At 38.7% G+C, this 15,694-nt stretch overlaps 1 protein-coding gene across 8 annotated transcripts in view; it reads right to left on the minus strand.

The window, feature by feature from the left end:
* Positions 1-5,479: 5,479 nt before the first annotated feature.
* The window catches only part of USP45 (ubiquitin specific peptidase 45), a 55,721-nt gene continuing 45,506 nt past the window's right edge, over positions 5,480-15,694 (minus strand). For 5 of the 8 annotated variants that reach the window (XM_049817631.1, XM_049817630.1, XM_049817634.1 and 2 more), the window contains exons 13-18: positions 14,786-14,929; positions 11,347-12,016; positions 9,551-9,648; positions 9,076-9,162; positions 8,447-8,600; positions 5,480-7,230 (exon numbers count right to left, since the gene is read on the minus strand). In XM_049817631.1, coding sequence (XP_049673588.1) covers positions 7,097-7,230; positions 8,447-8,600; positions 9,076-9,162; positions 9,551-9,648; positions 11,347-12,016; positions 14,786-14,929 — 1,287 coding nt within the window. In that variant the 3' untranslated portion in view covers positions 5,480-7,096. Of the gene's footprint in view, positions 7,231-8,446; positions 8,601-9,075; positions 9,163-9,550; positions 9,649-11,346; positions 13,147-14,785; positions 14,930-15,694 lie in introns of those variants that run through there. The other 3 variants (XR_007508175.1, XM_049817636.1, XM_049817637.1) reach the window with 3 other exon arrangements.

The following is a 15,694-nucleotide window of genomic DNA, read 5'->3' on the forward strand; positions in this document are numbered from 1 at the left end:
TGCGGGCTAGCGGGCGGCGCCGCTCTTCCCCCCCCCCCCCCCCACTCGGCAGGAAGCGGCCGGCCGCGGGCAGCGCCGCGCCGCCGCCATCTTTACTGCGGGCGGCCACACAAGTTCCTGTCGCTCGCCGCTCTCCATGGCAGCCGCGGCGGGGGAGGAAGGCGGGGCCGCGCTCCTGCCGGCCTCCCCCTGCGCGGGGGGGGGGGGGGGGGGGGAAGAGAGAGAGAGAGAGAGAGACCGCCGGCCGGCGCTGAGGGGCGCGGTGGGCCCCGGCCCGGCCGGCGTGTGCCGCCGGCGAGGGAGGGCCCTCCCTCCCTCGGCTCGCATCGCCTTATCAGCGCGGGACGCCCCCGAGGCCTCCCGCGGCTGGGAGCGGTGGGAAGCAACCGGGATTCACCTTCCCGCCTGCAGGCGTCGGTGCGAGGAGAGCGGTGGGAAGGCAGCTCGTCAGCCCCGCGGCCTCCACAGGTAAGCGCTAGTCAGGGAGCGCGGCCCCTGGTTCCAGCGCGGAGGGCGGCGCCTACGTGAGGCGCGCAGAGCCGCTTCGTGGGGTGGGTGCAGCCCCCGGCGACGGTCCTGCCCTGAAATAGGGGCAGGTAACTTACAGGCCGCAGGGCTGCGGGCTGTCGGCGTTCTAAGTCAGTCAGGTCAGGCTGTGCCTGTCTGGAGCATTCCTGGGGCAGGACAGTTCTTTCAGTGGTTTATTCAGAATACCCAAATCAGCTTTTAAGTTATCGTGAGCTATGCCTTGAAATTATCACTGTGTTCCAGTGTATGAAGATAAACCCAGATCACCCCTGGTAAACAGCTCTTCTTGTGTCGACGTTGGGGTTGATTCTGTAGGCGAGGGCTTATCGGTTGCGTCGCTTTTTGAGGAACAGAGATTTTTCATCAGCTAGCACGTTACTTGCCACTGTGATCGCTGCCTTTCCTTCTTTTAGCATCACCTGATGTAAATGCCCAAAACATCCGTAATCTCTTTGATCATCGGATAAAGTAACACCAATGCCCACGTGGAGTAACAGAATAAATTAACTTTTATAAATCTATAGAAAATTGAAAGCCTCAAGAAACTTGTGCTTTACTTCATGTAATGATTTTGTTGTAAGATTTGTTGGTGCCACTTACGCTACATATTACTGTTAACTGAAGGGTTCTAGACTTTTCCCTCTTTGTGTCACAAGGAATGGCTGGACCAAGAATGCTTTCCATGGACAGAAGTGTTCTGGAAGTTTTAAGTCTGTCCAGCGCTGACTGATGCACAGCTGGAACCCTGGAGTGGTACTTCTGGATGGGCAAGCTTTAAGCTACTACTGAAACTGGGGATGTGAGGGGGACCCACTCTTGGTCCTGGTCTTATCACAGAATTACAGAACGCGGTTCTTATAAAGGGAACAAACGGTCTCTTGATCTATGACCTATGCCGCAGATGGTAAGGCAGGGGGAAAACAAGTGGTGCAGCGTAAGTGTTCAAGGATATGGACTCATCTCTGGGTAGCTCCTCCAAGTGCAGTAAAGTTGTGATGCAAGACGAAAGAAAAAAAATATTCACTCTAAGTTGGGAAAAAAATGGAAGCTTTGTGAAGTCAATTGTACAACATACAGCTTATATTTAATACAATATAGTTTTCCAAATGGTTGGATGTTTTATTTATACATTTGTCAAATAATATATAACATAGGCGAAAAGACAAAATTAATAGAAGACAAATGGCAGCTTTATTCTAAGAAACTTCTTAAAGCGCTTTGGATAGGTTGGAAAACTGATCAGACTTGTTTTTTTAAACACAGTCTGTGTTTAAAGCCCTGTTTACTCAGTAATATTTGGAATTAGAAATCTACAAAAAAGTGTACAATGTATCAGTACTGTAGTAAAATTCTAAAAATAATATTTGTTATTTAAATACCTGCAGAGTAGAGTTAGACTATTAGTTCAAACAGATGAAAGAAGTAAACAAATTAAACCAAGATGAAACTTTTAACATGCTTGATTTATTGCTCACAAGTATTTTAGACTTAGCAGTGGGGTTTTTTGATTACTTGGACTGTCTTTTGTATAAGTGTAAGGACATATGAACATATTGGGGATTATCCCCGTGTATAAATGACAGTAGAATCAGAACTCAACTTTGTGAAATGGCTAAATAGGGAATGGCTGCCATTGACATGGTGGCTTTGTTACAGAGTTCACTGTAATGATCCCCAGGTTACATAGCTCAAAACCAAAAAAACTAACCTAGCAAAGCAATGAGGTAAGCATTAAGAAGTCATAAACCTACTCAAAATAAATGCTTTTCTGTTTTCTTTTAAAAACAGTAGTGCACCTTTTTATTTTGAACTGGAAAAATATTGGAAGCTGCAGTAGATGTAAGAAACATTCTCGACACTTAAAAAATGGTTCTTCTACTAATATAAATGAAGACAGAATTATTTATAACTTTATATAAATGGAATATATACCAAGTAGTTACAATGCATTGCAATTATTTATTATAACAAATAAATTCAATTTGACGTTTTATTTAGTGTTGTGCAAAGGAAGTGTTTTGACTTGCACTAACAGGCTTTGGTCTGAAAATATATTTTATAATCTTAGTTTACAAAAAAAAAAAAAAAGATTTTTAATCATTTTGAGTAATCACTTTCCCACTCTTTCTGCAGTTTATTTATACACCACGGGAGAGGTGAAAACAGCTAAAACAGCTGGCAAAATGACATCCTAGGACACAGTAAATACAGAAGCAAAAATAATCCATTCTAGACTGAAATGGTTCTGAAAATTTGTGGCATCTCTTTCACATAGATACATAAATCTTTGTACAAATGTATCAATGTATACAGGGCACAGCAAAAAAGTTTCCAGCTGATGAAAACTGAAGAATATAAAAGCAGGGCTGCTGTGAAGCTGTTTTGTGAAGTATGTTACCACTTTTGGATTTGCTAATTTTTGCTAACACGAGAGTTGTATTCAAATGCTTTGTTCCCATTTTAATACATCTTAAAGTTTCTCCTCAAGAAATTATTCCTTTCCAGATCTTAGTTTGTTCCTATTATGTTCAAATAAGATTTTTATAATGGGTTGAGAATGCAGATGCATTAATTTCATGTCCATTTATGATTCAGTTTGTGTTAGTATAAAAAAAAAGTCCAAAGAGAAGTAAACGGTAAAGTTAAGACATTTCAGCCCTTTTTAATGAATTTATAAACCTCTCTTACCTGCTACCACTTGAAATGCATGAGCAAGAGATATACACAGACAGTGTAGATGGGGATGGAGGGCAGAAGGTTTGGCAGACTGCATGGATTTCATTTGCTAAACAAAGATTATTACAGTGTGTACATTTCTGGCAGAGAAGTTGAGGGTTTGTTTTTTTATTTGGTTTTACTTCACCATTAAGTGTTTGTAGCCCTCTCTTAGGAGAACAGACATACAAACATGGATGTCTCTACAGGTATTGGTGTAGATAGGTTAGTATAATAAATCTTCTCCCCATCACTTCTTGCCGTATTTAGCATAAATGGTATATAAATCTAAAGATAACGTAAGTTCTTTCTGAGGAGAAAGACTCTATAATCTGGACTAACTCCTTAGACATCTTTGTTAACGCCTCTGCTCTGGGGAAACTTTTGTAGGGGTTTCCAGTTGTCCATACGCAAATCAAGTACTTCTCATAATTTAGGTTTACTTACTGAAGAGTGAGGAACTGTTTACTTTGCTTTCTTTCTCATTGTTCTAAAGGCACTGTCTTGTGACTGGTCAGCAGAGAGCTGCTCAGGAGTCACAGCTTTTCTCAGATACCTGTATTGCAGTCTGTAGGGTAAAGCCAGTGTGGTGGTAGGGAGAGGCAAGACTATAGTTACAGTAGCTCTTCCTGGAAGAGTTTTGCTAGTTGATGGGACTAGGAAACATTGTGTTATGGTTAAGGATTGATGAAAGAAAAGACATTGACACAGAGGCTTATGGAGATCCCGGAAACATAAAGAACAGATGAGGCTGAGGAAGAAAACAGTGGTGGTGCCCTTGTGTCCTGGTTTCAGCTGGGAGAGAGTTGATTTTCTTCCTAGTAGCTGGTATAGTGTTATGTTTTGGGTTCAGTCTGAGAATAATGTTGATAACACACTGATGTTTTCAGTGGTTGCTAAGTAGTGTTTAGACTAAGCGAAGGATTTTTCAGCTTCTCATGCCCAGGCAGCATGAAGGCTGGAGGGGCACAAGAAGTTGGGAGGGGACACAGCGGGAGGGGGAGGGAGGGGGGCGGGATTGCTGCTCAGGAACTGACTGGGCATCGGTTGGCAAGTGGTGAGCAATTGCATTGTGCATCGCTTGTTTTGTATATTCCAATCCTTTTATTACTATTATTGTCATTTTATTATTGTTGTTATCATTATTAGTTTCTTCCTTTCTGTTCTATTAAACTGTTCTTATCTCAACCCACGAGTTTTACCTTACTGCCCCCCCTGCCCCCCCCCCCCCCCCAATTCTCTTCCCCATCCCTCTGGGGGGAGGGTGGGGAGTGAGTGAGCGGCTGTGTGGTGCTTAGTTGCTGGCTGGGGTTAAACCATGACAACTTTTGAGAAGGGTGGGATGAAGAAAAAGCTGTTTTTAAGCTATTCCACATGAAAAAGCAGGCTACCGCACTTTCTCACGGTGGTGGAGGTACGACAAAGGTATGGTGTAGCTGTATGAAGAGTAGATGCTGTAAGCCTGAAAAGATTTTTTTGTCTGGAAACAGAAGATATTTTAAGGAGAGTCGTAAACTTTAGAGCCCTTCAGTTAAGTTCTGAAAACACATAGCTTTTCAATAGCATGCACGCATCTGGCAGTTGCAGGAAACTGCAAGTTCCTAGACTTGGCAAATAGCCTCTAGAGTCATGTTTAACATTTTAGGAACTATAGGATATACACCCATTTTCCTGGAATGCTCTCGCCTCGTCTTGCAATTCCTGATAAGAAACTGTAACAAGTCTTCAGTATGCGTATTTATGTACAATCAAAAGGACATACTAAGGGTGACTTGCATCTAAAATTGTATATGACGTCTCATGTTAGTCATCATTTGTTCATTCTAAACGTCTAACTTCACCTGTTGCCCTCATTTTTAGAGAATGTTTCATGCTAAAATATTTTCATACCTGTTCCTGACTCTGAACTTCCTGGAGTTGCTGCTAACACTGCTTTTTATTTCAACTCAGGAAGCCTCATCCAGGAGCAACAACGATGGCTGTCTTAGATAGATAAAGATGTTGGCTTTTTTCACGCCATTTTCTCTCCATGTTCTATAAAATACCTTAATAGCAAGGAAATGTTCCCTGGCTGTTAATGAGGAAATAATCCTGCCAGTGTCTTTCATGGCATCCTAGTCAGTATGTCCACTTGGGAAGATTTCAGTGCGCCAAACAGTGTGTGAAGTGTGAACTCTGGTTAAAGAGAAGTGAAGACCACCTCAAGAGTTTCCCGAAAATAGCACTAAAGTAAGAATTAACAGGTTAAGAACCTTGTTCTGTTTCTGTCCTAGTTTTGTACTCTAGGGAGGCAGTTCTAGGCTAAAAAGTAGGAAATTAATATAGGTACTTCAGTAGTTTTACAGAAGTCAGCAAAACTAGGAACTTCAGGCCTCATCTAGTCAGTCTGTCTGCTTTAAGGTGGATTAAATACACTCCATCTGTGGTCTCCATAAAAGAAAATAGTAAGCAGAAATAAACATAGTATTTTCTCTACCAAAGAGCAAGTTGGACAGGATGGAACTGTTAGAGAAGTCATCTGTATTTAAGTAACTGCTTATTAAATAAATTAATTACCACATAGCTTCAAAGTAGTCATCAGATTCTGACCTTAAAATGTATCTATTACTAAGAGGGAAATGAGAAATTACCAAAAGAAGTAACAACTTAAAACAGGGCAGTCAAACAGGATACAGAAGCAAGTTCTGCCACCAGGGTACAGAAAAAAGTTCTACAACTGGGACACCTGCTGTCCTCCACTGATGGCAAAGGGAAGTCCAGACATTTTATCAGAGGGCAAAACTAATCATTTACTGTCCAACTCACACACACAGTGCAAAAATAATTTATAGTTTATTATTCCTGTGAGAAAAGTATTCAGGAACAGATAAACAAATTCATGTTTAGAACCAAAAGTAACAGAATTATCTAGTTACACTTAAACTCCATACATATTCATACCAAGCTTATATGCTGTATATGCTGTACATTCTCATAATTATGAAGTTGAAAATTTACTAAATACAGAAGTATTTGCAATTCTTTTTCCTAGTAGGTAAAATGACAATATATTTTCATGGATTTGTGGTGTCCACACACATGCACACACACATATGTGTGTGTGTATATATATATATCCAGGGATATACATATGCACAACAAGTATATATTTATACTGGAACAGGAGTACATTGCTATACCAGTGCCAGTTGGAGACAGCTGAAAGGGTACTGGCCAGGTATCTGAGGATTCACTGTCACTTTGTGGAAGCCATGTTTTCCCAATCTATTCCCATCTCTTCTGGGAAAGTGCACTGCAGCAGCACCCAGAGACAGCTGTTGTTACTCCATTCTGGAAGCACTGTGCTTTCCAATTACTACATATGGAAGCGACACAATTTGACAGATTCTTGTTTGCAGAAATCTTGACAGCTGACATCCAACCCAGTGATGGGAAGGATCTAAACTAGATCACAAAAAGTTGAAATACTTTATATTGTTATTGTACACCAGCAAATCCAGGCACTTAACGCTATCAGTATTTTTATTCTCAACTGTTGTAAAACTATGGGTGAAAGCTTATCTTTATTAAAATAAAAAACAAACTTTCCATAGACCTCAGTAGGATAGGACATCATCTTACATTCTAATGGTACTGTATTTTAATGAATCCAGGAATTTTAAATATTTGGCAAAGTGCATACTTTTAAGAGAACCATTCAGATATTTGTAATAGCTTGACTGAAATTCAGAGTCAACATACGATAAATTCTCTACGAGATAAAGGCACAATATTTACAGGTACTCTTACCACTGCAGCTTTAAATTAGATAAACTAAATAACCACTAACATATTTTAATTAAGTTGTTGAGTATTAATATAATAATCTTTCATAAAAAAGTAGATATGCTTGTGCATTTAGTACTCTTGATTCTGGAACCATCTGAACATGGGCATCACTAACATACACCCACTGTCCTCCTGATGCTCCCATGGCTTCTTTTAAACCTGAAATGCAAGAGCAAAATAAATTATTTCTTGTCTTTCATGTCATCATCAAACAAATACAGTGGATATTTCAAAAAGTAAGAGAAGCTTCTAACCCACAAGAATAACTCATGACTTGGATGCAGTCCAGTATTTGTAGTTTGAAACTTACATGTCTAAGAGTACTGGAAGAGAAACTGGTGGAAGACAGTGCTTAAAAATGTACACTGCCATCACTTTTTTCATATTTTTTCAAAAAGCCTAAGACATTTCAAGTACAGCTTGCTGATTTCTAACAGTAAGTTATACTAGCTCACAACCAGTTTTGACATAGAAAAAAAAATCATATTTCAAAAGCCAACCAGTGGACCAGTATGAAATTAAGAACACAAAAAGATCTAATCTGTTCTAATAATCATTCCAAGGGAAGCATAAGACTGAGGGAGACTTTGATTTAAAAAATAATACAAAAACTTCTCCTTTTGGGAAGTGAGCTTCAAATGCAAAGTGACACTCCACAGGATAGACAGGATAGTGCTTGGTTCTCACTCCCCCCGGAAGGGAAACAGTAAATATATCTACCTTACTCTGACAGCTCAACATCGTTGCCTCCACAAATCATTCACTAACAGTTTCTATCCTAGAATATTATTTTATTCTGCATATCCAAAACATATTAATAAGAACTAGTGTGCTGTTTTCAAGATACCAACAGAAACCCTACAGCAAACCTCGTGTCCTCCATGAAAGAGTTTCTTGCTGTTCACATTTAACCAGAGTAATCCTGATTTTTAAGCATTTAAAAAATTTCCAATCCTACGATATGTAAAATGCTCAAATATACAGAAAATTTAATTTTAATTGTCATGGATTCAGCTGTTGTACTAGAACATTTTCAAATACCAAATACGCCAAATAATTACATTTTACCGGGCACAACTATTCATCTGGATATATTATTTTGACTAGGAAAGAGAGGAGAGTTTTCCATCAATTCTCTGTTTAATAACTGAACCAAGATTCCATTAGTCACTCAGCTCTACATGGGGTTAATACAGAAGTAGGTCATGCACTGGGTGTAACAGCAAAAAATAACATAATATTCTGGCCCTAAAAATAAAAGACTATTCTGAGCTAAAACAATTATTTGCTATAAATCCCCTTAAGGATAAGGAGCTATAGCCAGTGGTTGCTTTTGGTTTTACTTACAGAGAAAGGAGGCTCTGTTTGTACATACCCAGAACATTTTTAGTGGTAGAAATATGCTCTAGTAATTTCTTGGAGGGTGTCCTGACTTTCACATACGCTGCATAATGACCACCTCTCATTGACCCACTGTGCTCCACTATTCCATAAAGACTATACAGCACTCTTGCACCATCCGTCACATTCTGCATTCCCAGAAACACAGAAAACAAAGAGAAATAATTTCATGATGAATTTTACAGATATCTTAACTAGCTATCAATAGTATTACTTTAAAAGAAGCAAACAGACATCTACAGCATTTCCAATAGTGAAACACATCTATTAAAAATACTCAGTAGTCTATTAATTGAATTTAGTTACCATGGAAGCAGCAGTACTCGTCCTTAATGCTGTTAGATAGACTAACACCATCAGGGCACCATATCTTAACTAATACTAGTTAACATCCGTGATAGTCTTGATATGAATGGAATTTCAATTAGTTACAATTCTGATCTGGGGATACTACTTGAAAACATTCACTCTATAATTTCTCTAGGAGAGGAAAGAATAATAAACATCATCATCATCTTGCAGCAGCAGCATCAATCCAGTTTAACTTGTGCTCAGGACAACAACTGTTGAAGTACAAAAAAAATAAAGATTTGGAATGGGTACCTTGCAAGATGCAGCACAAAATGGTGCTAAGTCTAAAATCAGTGGGAAATCCACATGCCTATTTACTTTCCGTAGACTCAAACCAGCCTTCAAAAGAAAAGGAAAAAAAAGACTGTAAAATAAGTATTTTTACTAGAAAGCTTTTTAAAGCTAAGGTGTATTAGTGTACTATTAAAATAAACCAAAACCAAGAATAAGATTGTAACTGATTTAAACATTCTTTGTTATGTTTTCAATACAGTGCCTACTACACGTAAGCATCATGGACACGTAAGAGGTTTCCCTGGATACATCTGAACAGCAAAATGCACTCTGAAGGTAGCAGACAGTCAAAAAAAGCCATATGCATGTTTCAAATAGTGGTTCTACCAGTTCTCCATATAAAAAGCAAGTATCAGTATGCACAATAACACTTAAAGAATTGCGTGTCCACCCATGGGGCAGAGGAATATACAAGAGGGTTTTGGCCTTTTACCTGGTGGAATCTTTTCAGATGGAGAATAAGAATAGCAGGAACTGAAGAAATCAGCAGCTGTTTCCGAGCATTTGTGTAAACACCTTCCGTTTTCTTTTCTGTATTTATGAATATCAAAATAATTTGTAAAGTGAAGGCAGCCACACAGAATTTAGCTATTTTTTAAACATCTGAGAGAATAGATCTATGTTGCAGTGATTTTGTACATGTTATGTAAAATGCAAGAGAAATTTTGTGGAGTAACAGAAAAATATTTTCTCATTTTTCTCATTTATAATAAACATAATCTGCCAAATCTGAGCATTATTTTAGCCTGTCCTTTGCAAATCAGATCAAAAGTTGGAAGCACATACACTATCCAAGTCAGCTTGCACACTGAGATACCTACATCGTCTGTTACTATAGCACCCAACTTTCCTGTGAGTGCCATTTCACCTGGAATAAATGGATGATCACTGGAACAAGAAATGGAAGACACAGGTCTCTATCTATGCTGATATCCTAACCAGTGAGATAGAGATTAATTTTCCATTCTTCAGTTCTTTCTGAATGACTACATACTTTGGGCTTATTTAAGAGAAAAGTCTGAGGAGTGGTATCCACTTCAGGGTGCCTCATAACCTGCTGGCTTGAGCACACAGGACTGGGATATGTGGACTCCAGTCCCCCTGTGGTGCAAAACCAGGAATTGAACCCTTGGCTTTTATCAAAAGTAGCTCTGTGGCTAGCTATACAGTAAAAGGAAACATGCCACCAGCATTATTTTTTTTCTGAAAAAAAAATAATTTACTGGTTTTATACATATTCAAAGGAAAATATTTCATTTGAGGTAGAATGGAGCATTTCATGTAAAAGTAGGTGACTTCTTAAATCTTTTTTAGAAGGAATTAATCATGATTAGCTGTGAACTGATTTTCCTTTTTGATTTTTCACTGTGCGCATGGAACCAAAATAATATTTATATAGCACTTAACTCTCAGTCCAATAATGATAAATGAATTATTACAAAATACTATTTTTAGATTAATTTTTTTTTCATTTACTCATGCTTAACTTGTATCTCTCCAGTTATCTATAAATGCACAGCAAATGGACAATTTTTTGTTACTGTAAGACTTCCCTTTATATTTTATTTACAAATACTCAGAAGAGCTTTATTTTTTTATCTTTATGAATTACTATACATCAAAAGAAAATCCTCCAGTCCCTTTTAAAGGTTTATTTTTCATTATATTTAAATTGCTTTTCTTACTCAGTGAACCCTAATGGTCTGCTTGGGCTATACAAGCATTAAGGAAAACAAGGTAGTTCTCTCTCATCTCCATTCTTACAAATCTTTGCAATTTTTTTTTCCCTCTTCATTACAAGTGTCTTTTTTTGTCCCTCTTACATACTTAATTACATTACTTCCCTGAGTATGTAAGTTGCTAGACCTGAATATTACAGCATTTATTTCAAAGCTTCTAGGATTGTAAAGAACAGAAACAGCAGCAAAGATTAGTATCGAATGAGGCGCCTATTCAGTTTATGGTCATCTTTAAATTACTTGTCTTAGATAAAATACAGAGGAGATACAAAATAAATTCTAAGTTACATCCACGATTACGTTCTAATACGAAATTTAGTCTTGTTGCCTTTGCAGGATGAAGTTTTAAGTTGTTACAAGTTCTGCCTGGGGAGACATTTCCTACTTAACCACAAGGGGGAGGCCCATGCTGGAGCAATGAAACCGCAGGGCGTGCGCAGGTTTTGACAGGCGGTTTTGTAAAGTGTCCAGGCAGATACAAGCACTGTACCTGTGGAGTTGGTTCTCTTCTGATACTTCTGTTTCCTTTCTGTGCAGCTCTCACATAAAAGCTTGTTGTTCCCCATTAGGAGCTCTACAGAGGTGAACTGGTAAAGGCAGGACTGAACAGAACATTCCTTTGAGCTAGTTGTGTAGCTTTGGGAAAGCGTCTGGAAAGCATTTTGAGGGTTTTGGGAGAGCGGGGATTTGTCTACTGAGAACATGGAATTATTTGATAAACCTACTGCCGGATCTCCACGGCTCGATTTTTTATCTTCATTTATAGTATCACAGAAGCTGAGTTTGGATATGGCACTGGAAATCATCTCTTCATTACTATCACTTGGTTTGTTGTGCGGCATTTTAACATTTATGTGGTTGATGTGCAAACCAGACGTGTTGCTGGACGGGCTGAAAGCTTTTTGCTTAGAAGCACTTTCGCTTTCTGAGGCTTCACTGTCTGCATCAAAGCTGCTTTCAGAGCGGCTGGCTTCCTTCTCACTGCCATCCGTCTGACTTCCATTTACAGCGGAGTCAGCAGCTGTGTCTTTGGGGTACAGGACACCAGAGCTACCTTCCAGCTCAAGCTTTTTGGTTTTTTCCTGCATGATAACAGGACTTCTTTCTTCTTCATTAGAGGAAGCTTTTCTGGCAAGCCGTCTCTCCTGGTTCAATTGATTCTGTAAATTATGGCATTATTATTTCAGTAATATAGGGGAGAAACAGAAAACAGATCTGTGATCTAGCATAGCTTTTGAAACAGGACAAATTCAAAGCAAATTAAACCTATTATTTTATATTCTTTCTCTCTCACATGTTTAAGCTAGCTGATTTCCTTAAGATCTTTTTAAACCAATTTAGGATTAGAAACCTACACCCCAGTAAGCTAAGAGCATTATACTTACTATGAGATCAATACTTCCCACAACTAATTACATTCACTTTGTGACAGCTGTGGATGGCACATTTCAAGTGGTAGTCACTTAATCTAACAGGCTTCTAAGAGGTCCTCAAGTTTAAGCTAGTCCCTTAGCCTCCCATCAGAGGCCTTAGCTGATGAGCAGCTCCAGAAAAAATTCAACTCACCTTGTAGGCAGTTGTCTTAGAATTAAATAAAGCATCCCTAGTAGTATGTTTGCTAATTTGTATGTTATCTGAAGATGATTTTGTTTTATTTTATCAAGATTGCAAGAAGAAAAAAAAACTTTGCTGCCACAGAAAACTACTCCTATAAATTAAAAAAAAACTCCAAAGCTGCCATAATTTTAGGTAATTTATAAACGTTCATGATTCTTTTCTTTCTTTCTTTCTTTTGTTTGGCTGCTTTCCAAAATAAATGAGCAACTTTCCTTCCCCTTTGCTTTCTCCTTTTTCTGAGTTGGATCAAAATTCCAGTGATGCCAGTGGGAATCTTTCCATTCACCTCAACAGTTTGAGGTTTTTAGGCCTTTTCTTCTATAAGTGTCTGCACTTCCTTCTTCCTGTCCTTTCCTTTGTTTCTACCACATGTTCTTTTTCTACTTTTATCTCATTCTCTTCTCCTATCAGTCTTTTATATGGTTATTCAGTTACATTTTTTATTCACATGTGTTTGGTGTGTTAGGACCTGATTCAGGAGAGTTTTTACGGTCCCCAACAGGGCACAGACCCTTTCAGTAGGACTCACTCAGATACCAGGTACAAGATTCTAAAATTGCCATGACCTCATAAGCTGTAGTCTAGGCACGTTCCTAAAATAAGGCTCGTAATTCCCTCTGAGCTTCAGGAGCCCTGCACTTGGATCTTCCACTTCCTGGCATTAATAAAGTACCTTTAAACAAACAGACACACAGCACGAGTTAAGCTCACATCAGTGCTTTCACAGAACGAACTACAGAAACTAACTTTCACAGGATCCTAAGTGGAGGGAAGTACCCTTCTGCACACTTGATCATGTGCCTAAGCTGCAACAAGGGTGTAACCTGAGACAGGGCTTTGGGTTTAGTATTTCCTAATGACTATCTTTAGGTAGCTTCTCATTTGGTAGAGAGGGTTTCTGGACTGTTTGTGTTTTGGATCCCACTCCAGGTCATGGGTATGCTAAGGCACTACAGGTAACTGCCTAACTTGCAGGCACTGAACTTTGTTCAGTCTATCCCTTAAATATATACCATAGACTCAATCAATGAAGAATCCTCAAGCACACATTCAGTTTTAATCTTTAAGCAAGAACTTAAGTCCAAATGAAGTCCATGTGAAAGACAAAAAATATTTCTGAATATTTTCTTAAACAGGGTTTAAACTTACATTAAATGTACGACTTCAGAATTCAAGTCCTTAAACTTATAAGCAAGTGAACATTTTAGCAAAAAAAAAAAAAAATCCTAATAAAAATCATTAGAAAGCACAAACACTATTTTCCATTAGGACCATTTTTTGTCTCAGTTAAGCTTGTTTGCCTTATAAATAGAGAAAAGTGAGAAGAACTTGCCTGAAATTCCTGTTAGTGTTTAGGGGTATTATGCAAACAGCAGTCAAAAAATTCTTAAAATTGTAAAGCTCCCCATTTCAGGAGAAAAGCCTAACAAGGAGTGTTCAGGTACTCTGTTACCTAGAAAACCACCCATGGGACACCTCCATTTTCACAAGCAAACTTACAAACTGATGAACTGAAGCCACAGAATATGAACAAACACTGACTGAATTCAACAATTGTTCTGAATTAGAAGTTTTACTACAGAACAGATATATTACACTGAAAATAATTTTTTAAAAAAGACTAAAATAATGATAAATACGTGTCTGAAAAGATGGAAGGGGAGTGGAGAATCACAAAGCTCACCAATTGCACAGACATACTTCATAGGTCACTGTCCATTCTTATTGAAAGCAGAGTTGTTGCTTCCTTTATATTAGTCTGTCTAGTCTAGTTTATTGAATCCATACTTTATTTTCTTAATTTTGAAAACATTTCAGTAATTGTGTTTGCATGTATCAGTGTTAACACTATTATTCACACTATTTTTCCATGTCTCTCCTAGTATCGATTCTAACTGGCCACATAGCCCTATATGGACGGTAAGGCTCTGCTGCCACCTAATCCCTTGGACGGCACTAATGCAGACTTGCCTGCTCTCTTAGCCAGCATTGCAGTTCTGGTGATTGCAGCCAGAAACAAAGAGAACACCAAAAGAAAAGCAGTCAATAAAACCAAAAGCAACATGAATTGAAACTAACTTGCAGATTATTTTTTTTCCTTACAAATGAAACACTGTAACTGAAAACTAAGTGGTTCCCTATGACTGCCCTTTCTCACACTAATAATGACCTAACTATTTTAAAACAAGTCTATGTCAGCTATATGTATACAAAAAAGTCCCCCATTGATAGGTGTCAAAATTCCCACCCCTGTAGCCCTAGAAACCTCAGAATAAACTCCAGATGATTGGTTAGCGTATTTAAGTTCTTACCTTATCTTTTGTTAAAGCATGTTTCTTCACAATTTTGGGTTGATTATTCAGTGTAGTGATAGAAGAACAGTTATACTGACCAAGATCTGCCTCTTGTACACTTTTACCTTTACCTGTTCTTCCCAAAGGCACAGGTTTTGCAACCTAAGAAATTAGACGGGAAATTAGGAAAGGAAATATGCCAATTTTGTATTCCTTTGCAACCTACAGAAAAGATGGATGTAGGTGGGTTTTTCCCTTTAGAAAATAGTGGCCTACATAAATCCAATTAACTGGCGCCTGAATTGTGGTATAAGACTACTTTCTAATTTTCTTTATCGTAAACTCACAATCGACATCTCTGAAGGATCAACCGAGAGCCACAAGAAATAGGAATGATACAAAATTCCTGTACAGAATACATACCAAATAATCTATTCTAGTGTTGTATAAGCACATCCATAGGTGTATGAGATGTGAATTTATCAAAGGGGACATAGCTCCCTGTAAGTCAGTCTCTGGTGCAGCCTACCACCTTATGACGTGATGAAGGAGCTGCCGCACATCCCCCATCACATTAATGGCAGCAGCGTATCTAGACTACAAAAGAAAGAGACGACCATAAAGTAATGCATGTCCTCAAGTAAGTGCAGCGATTGCTAAAAGCCAGCAGATCTCTCTCAGACAGAGCCACGAAGTTCCTGTGTTACACAAGTGAGCCAGGAAGCACAGGGGCCCAGATACTCAAAACGCTCTTAAAGCTTTAACTCCCACCAGACATCTGCACTCTATGCAGCAACAAAGATGAAGAATTTATTATGAACAAAACTGATGTTTGGACAAGAGTACATTTTATACCGGATTAAATATTACACTAAATACTCTTCCTTAAATATACATGAATATATGCAGGATGGGGGAAGAACCACT

This window comes from Accipiter gentilis, chromosome 15, assembly GCF_929443795.1.
Source record: "Accipiter gentilis chromosome 15, bAccGen1.1, whole genome shotgun sequence".
NCBI classification, from domain to species: domain Eukaryota; kingdom Metazoa; phylum Chordata; class Aves; order Accipitriformes; family Accipitridae; genus Astur; species Astur gentilis.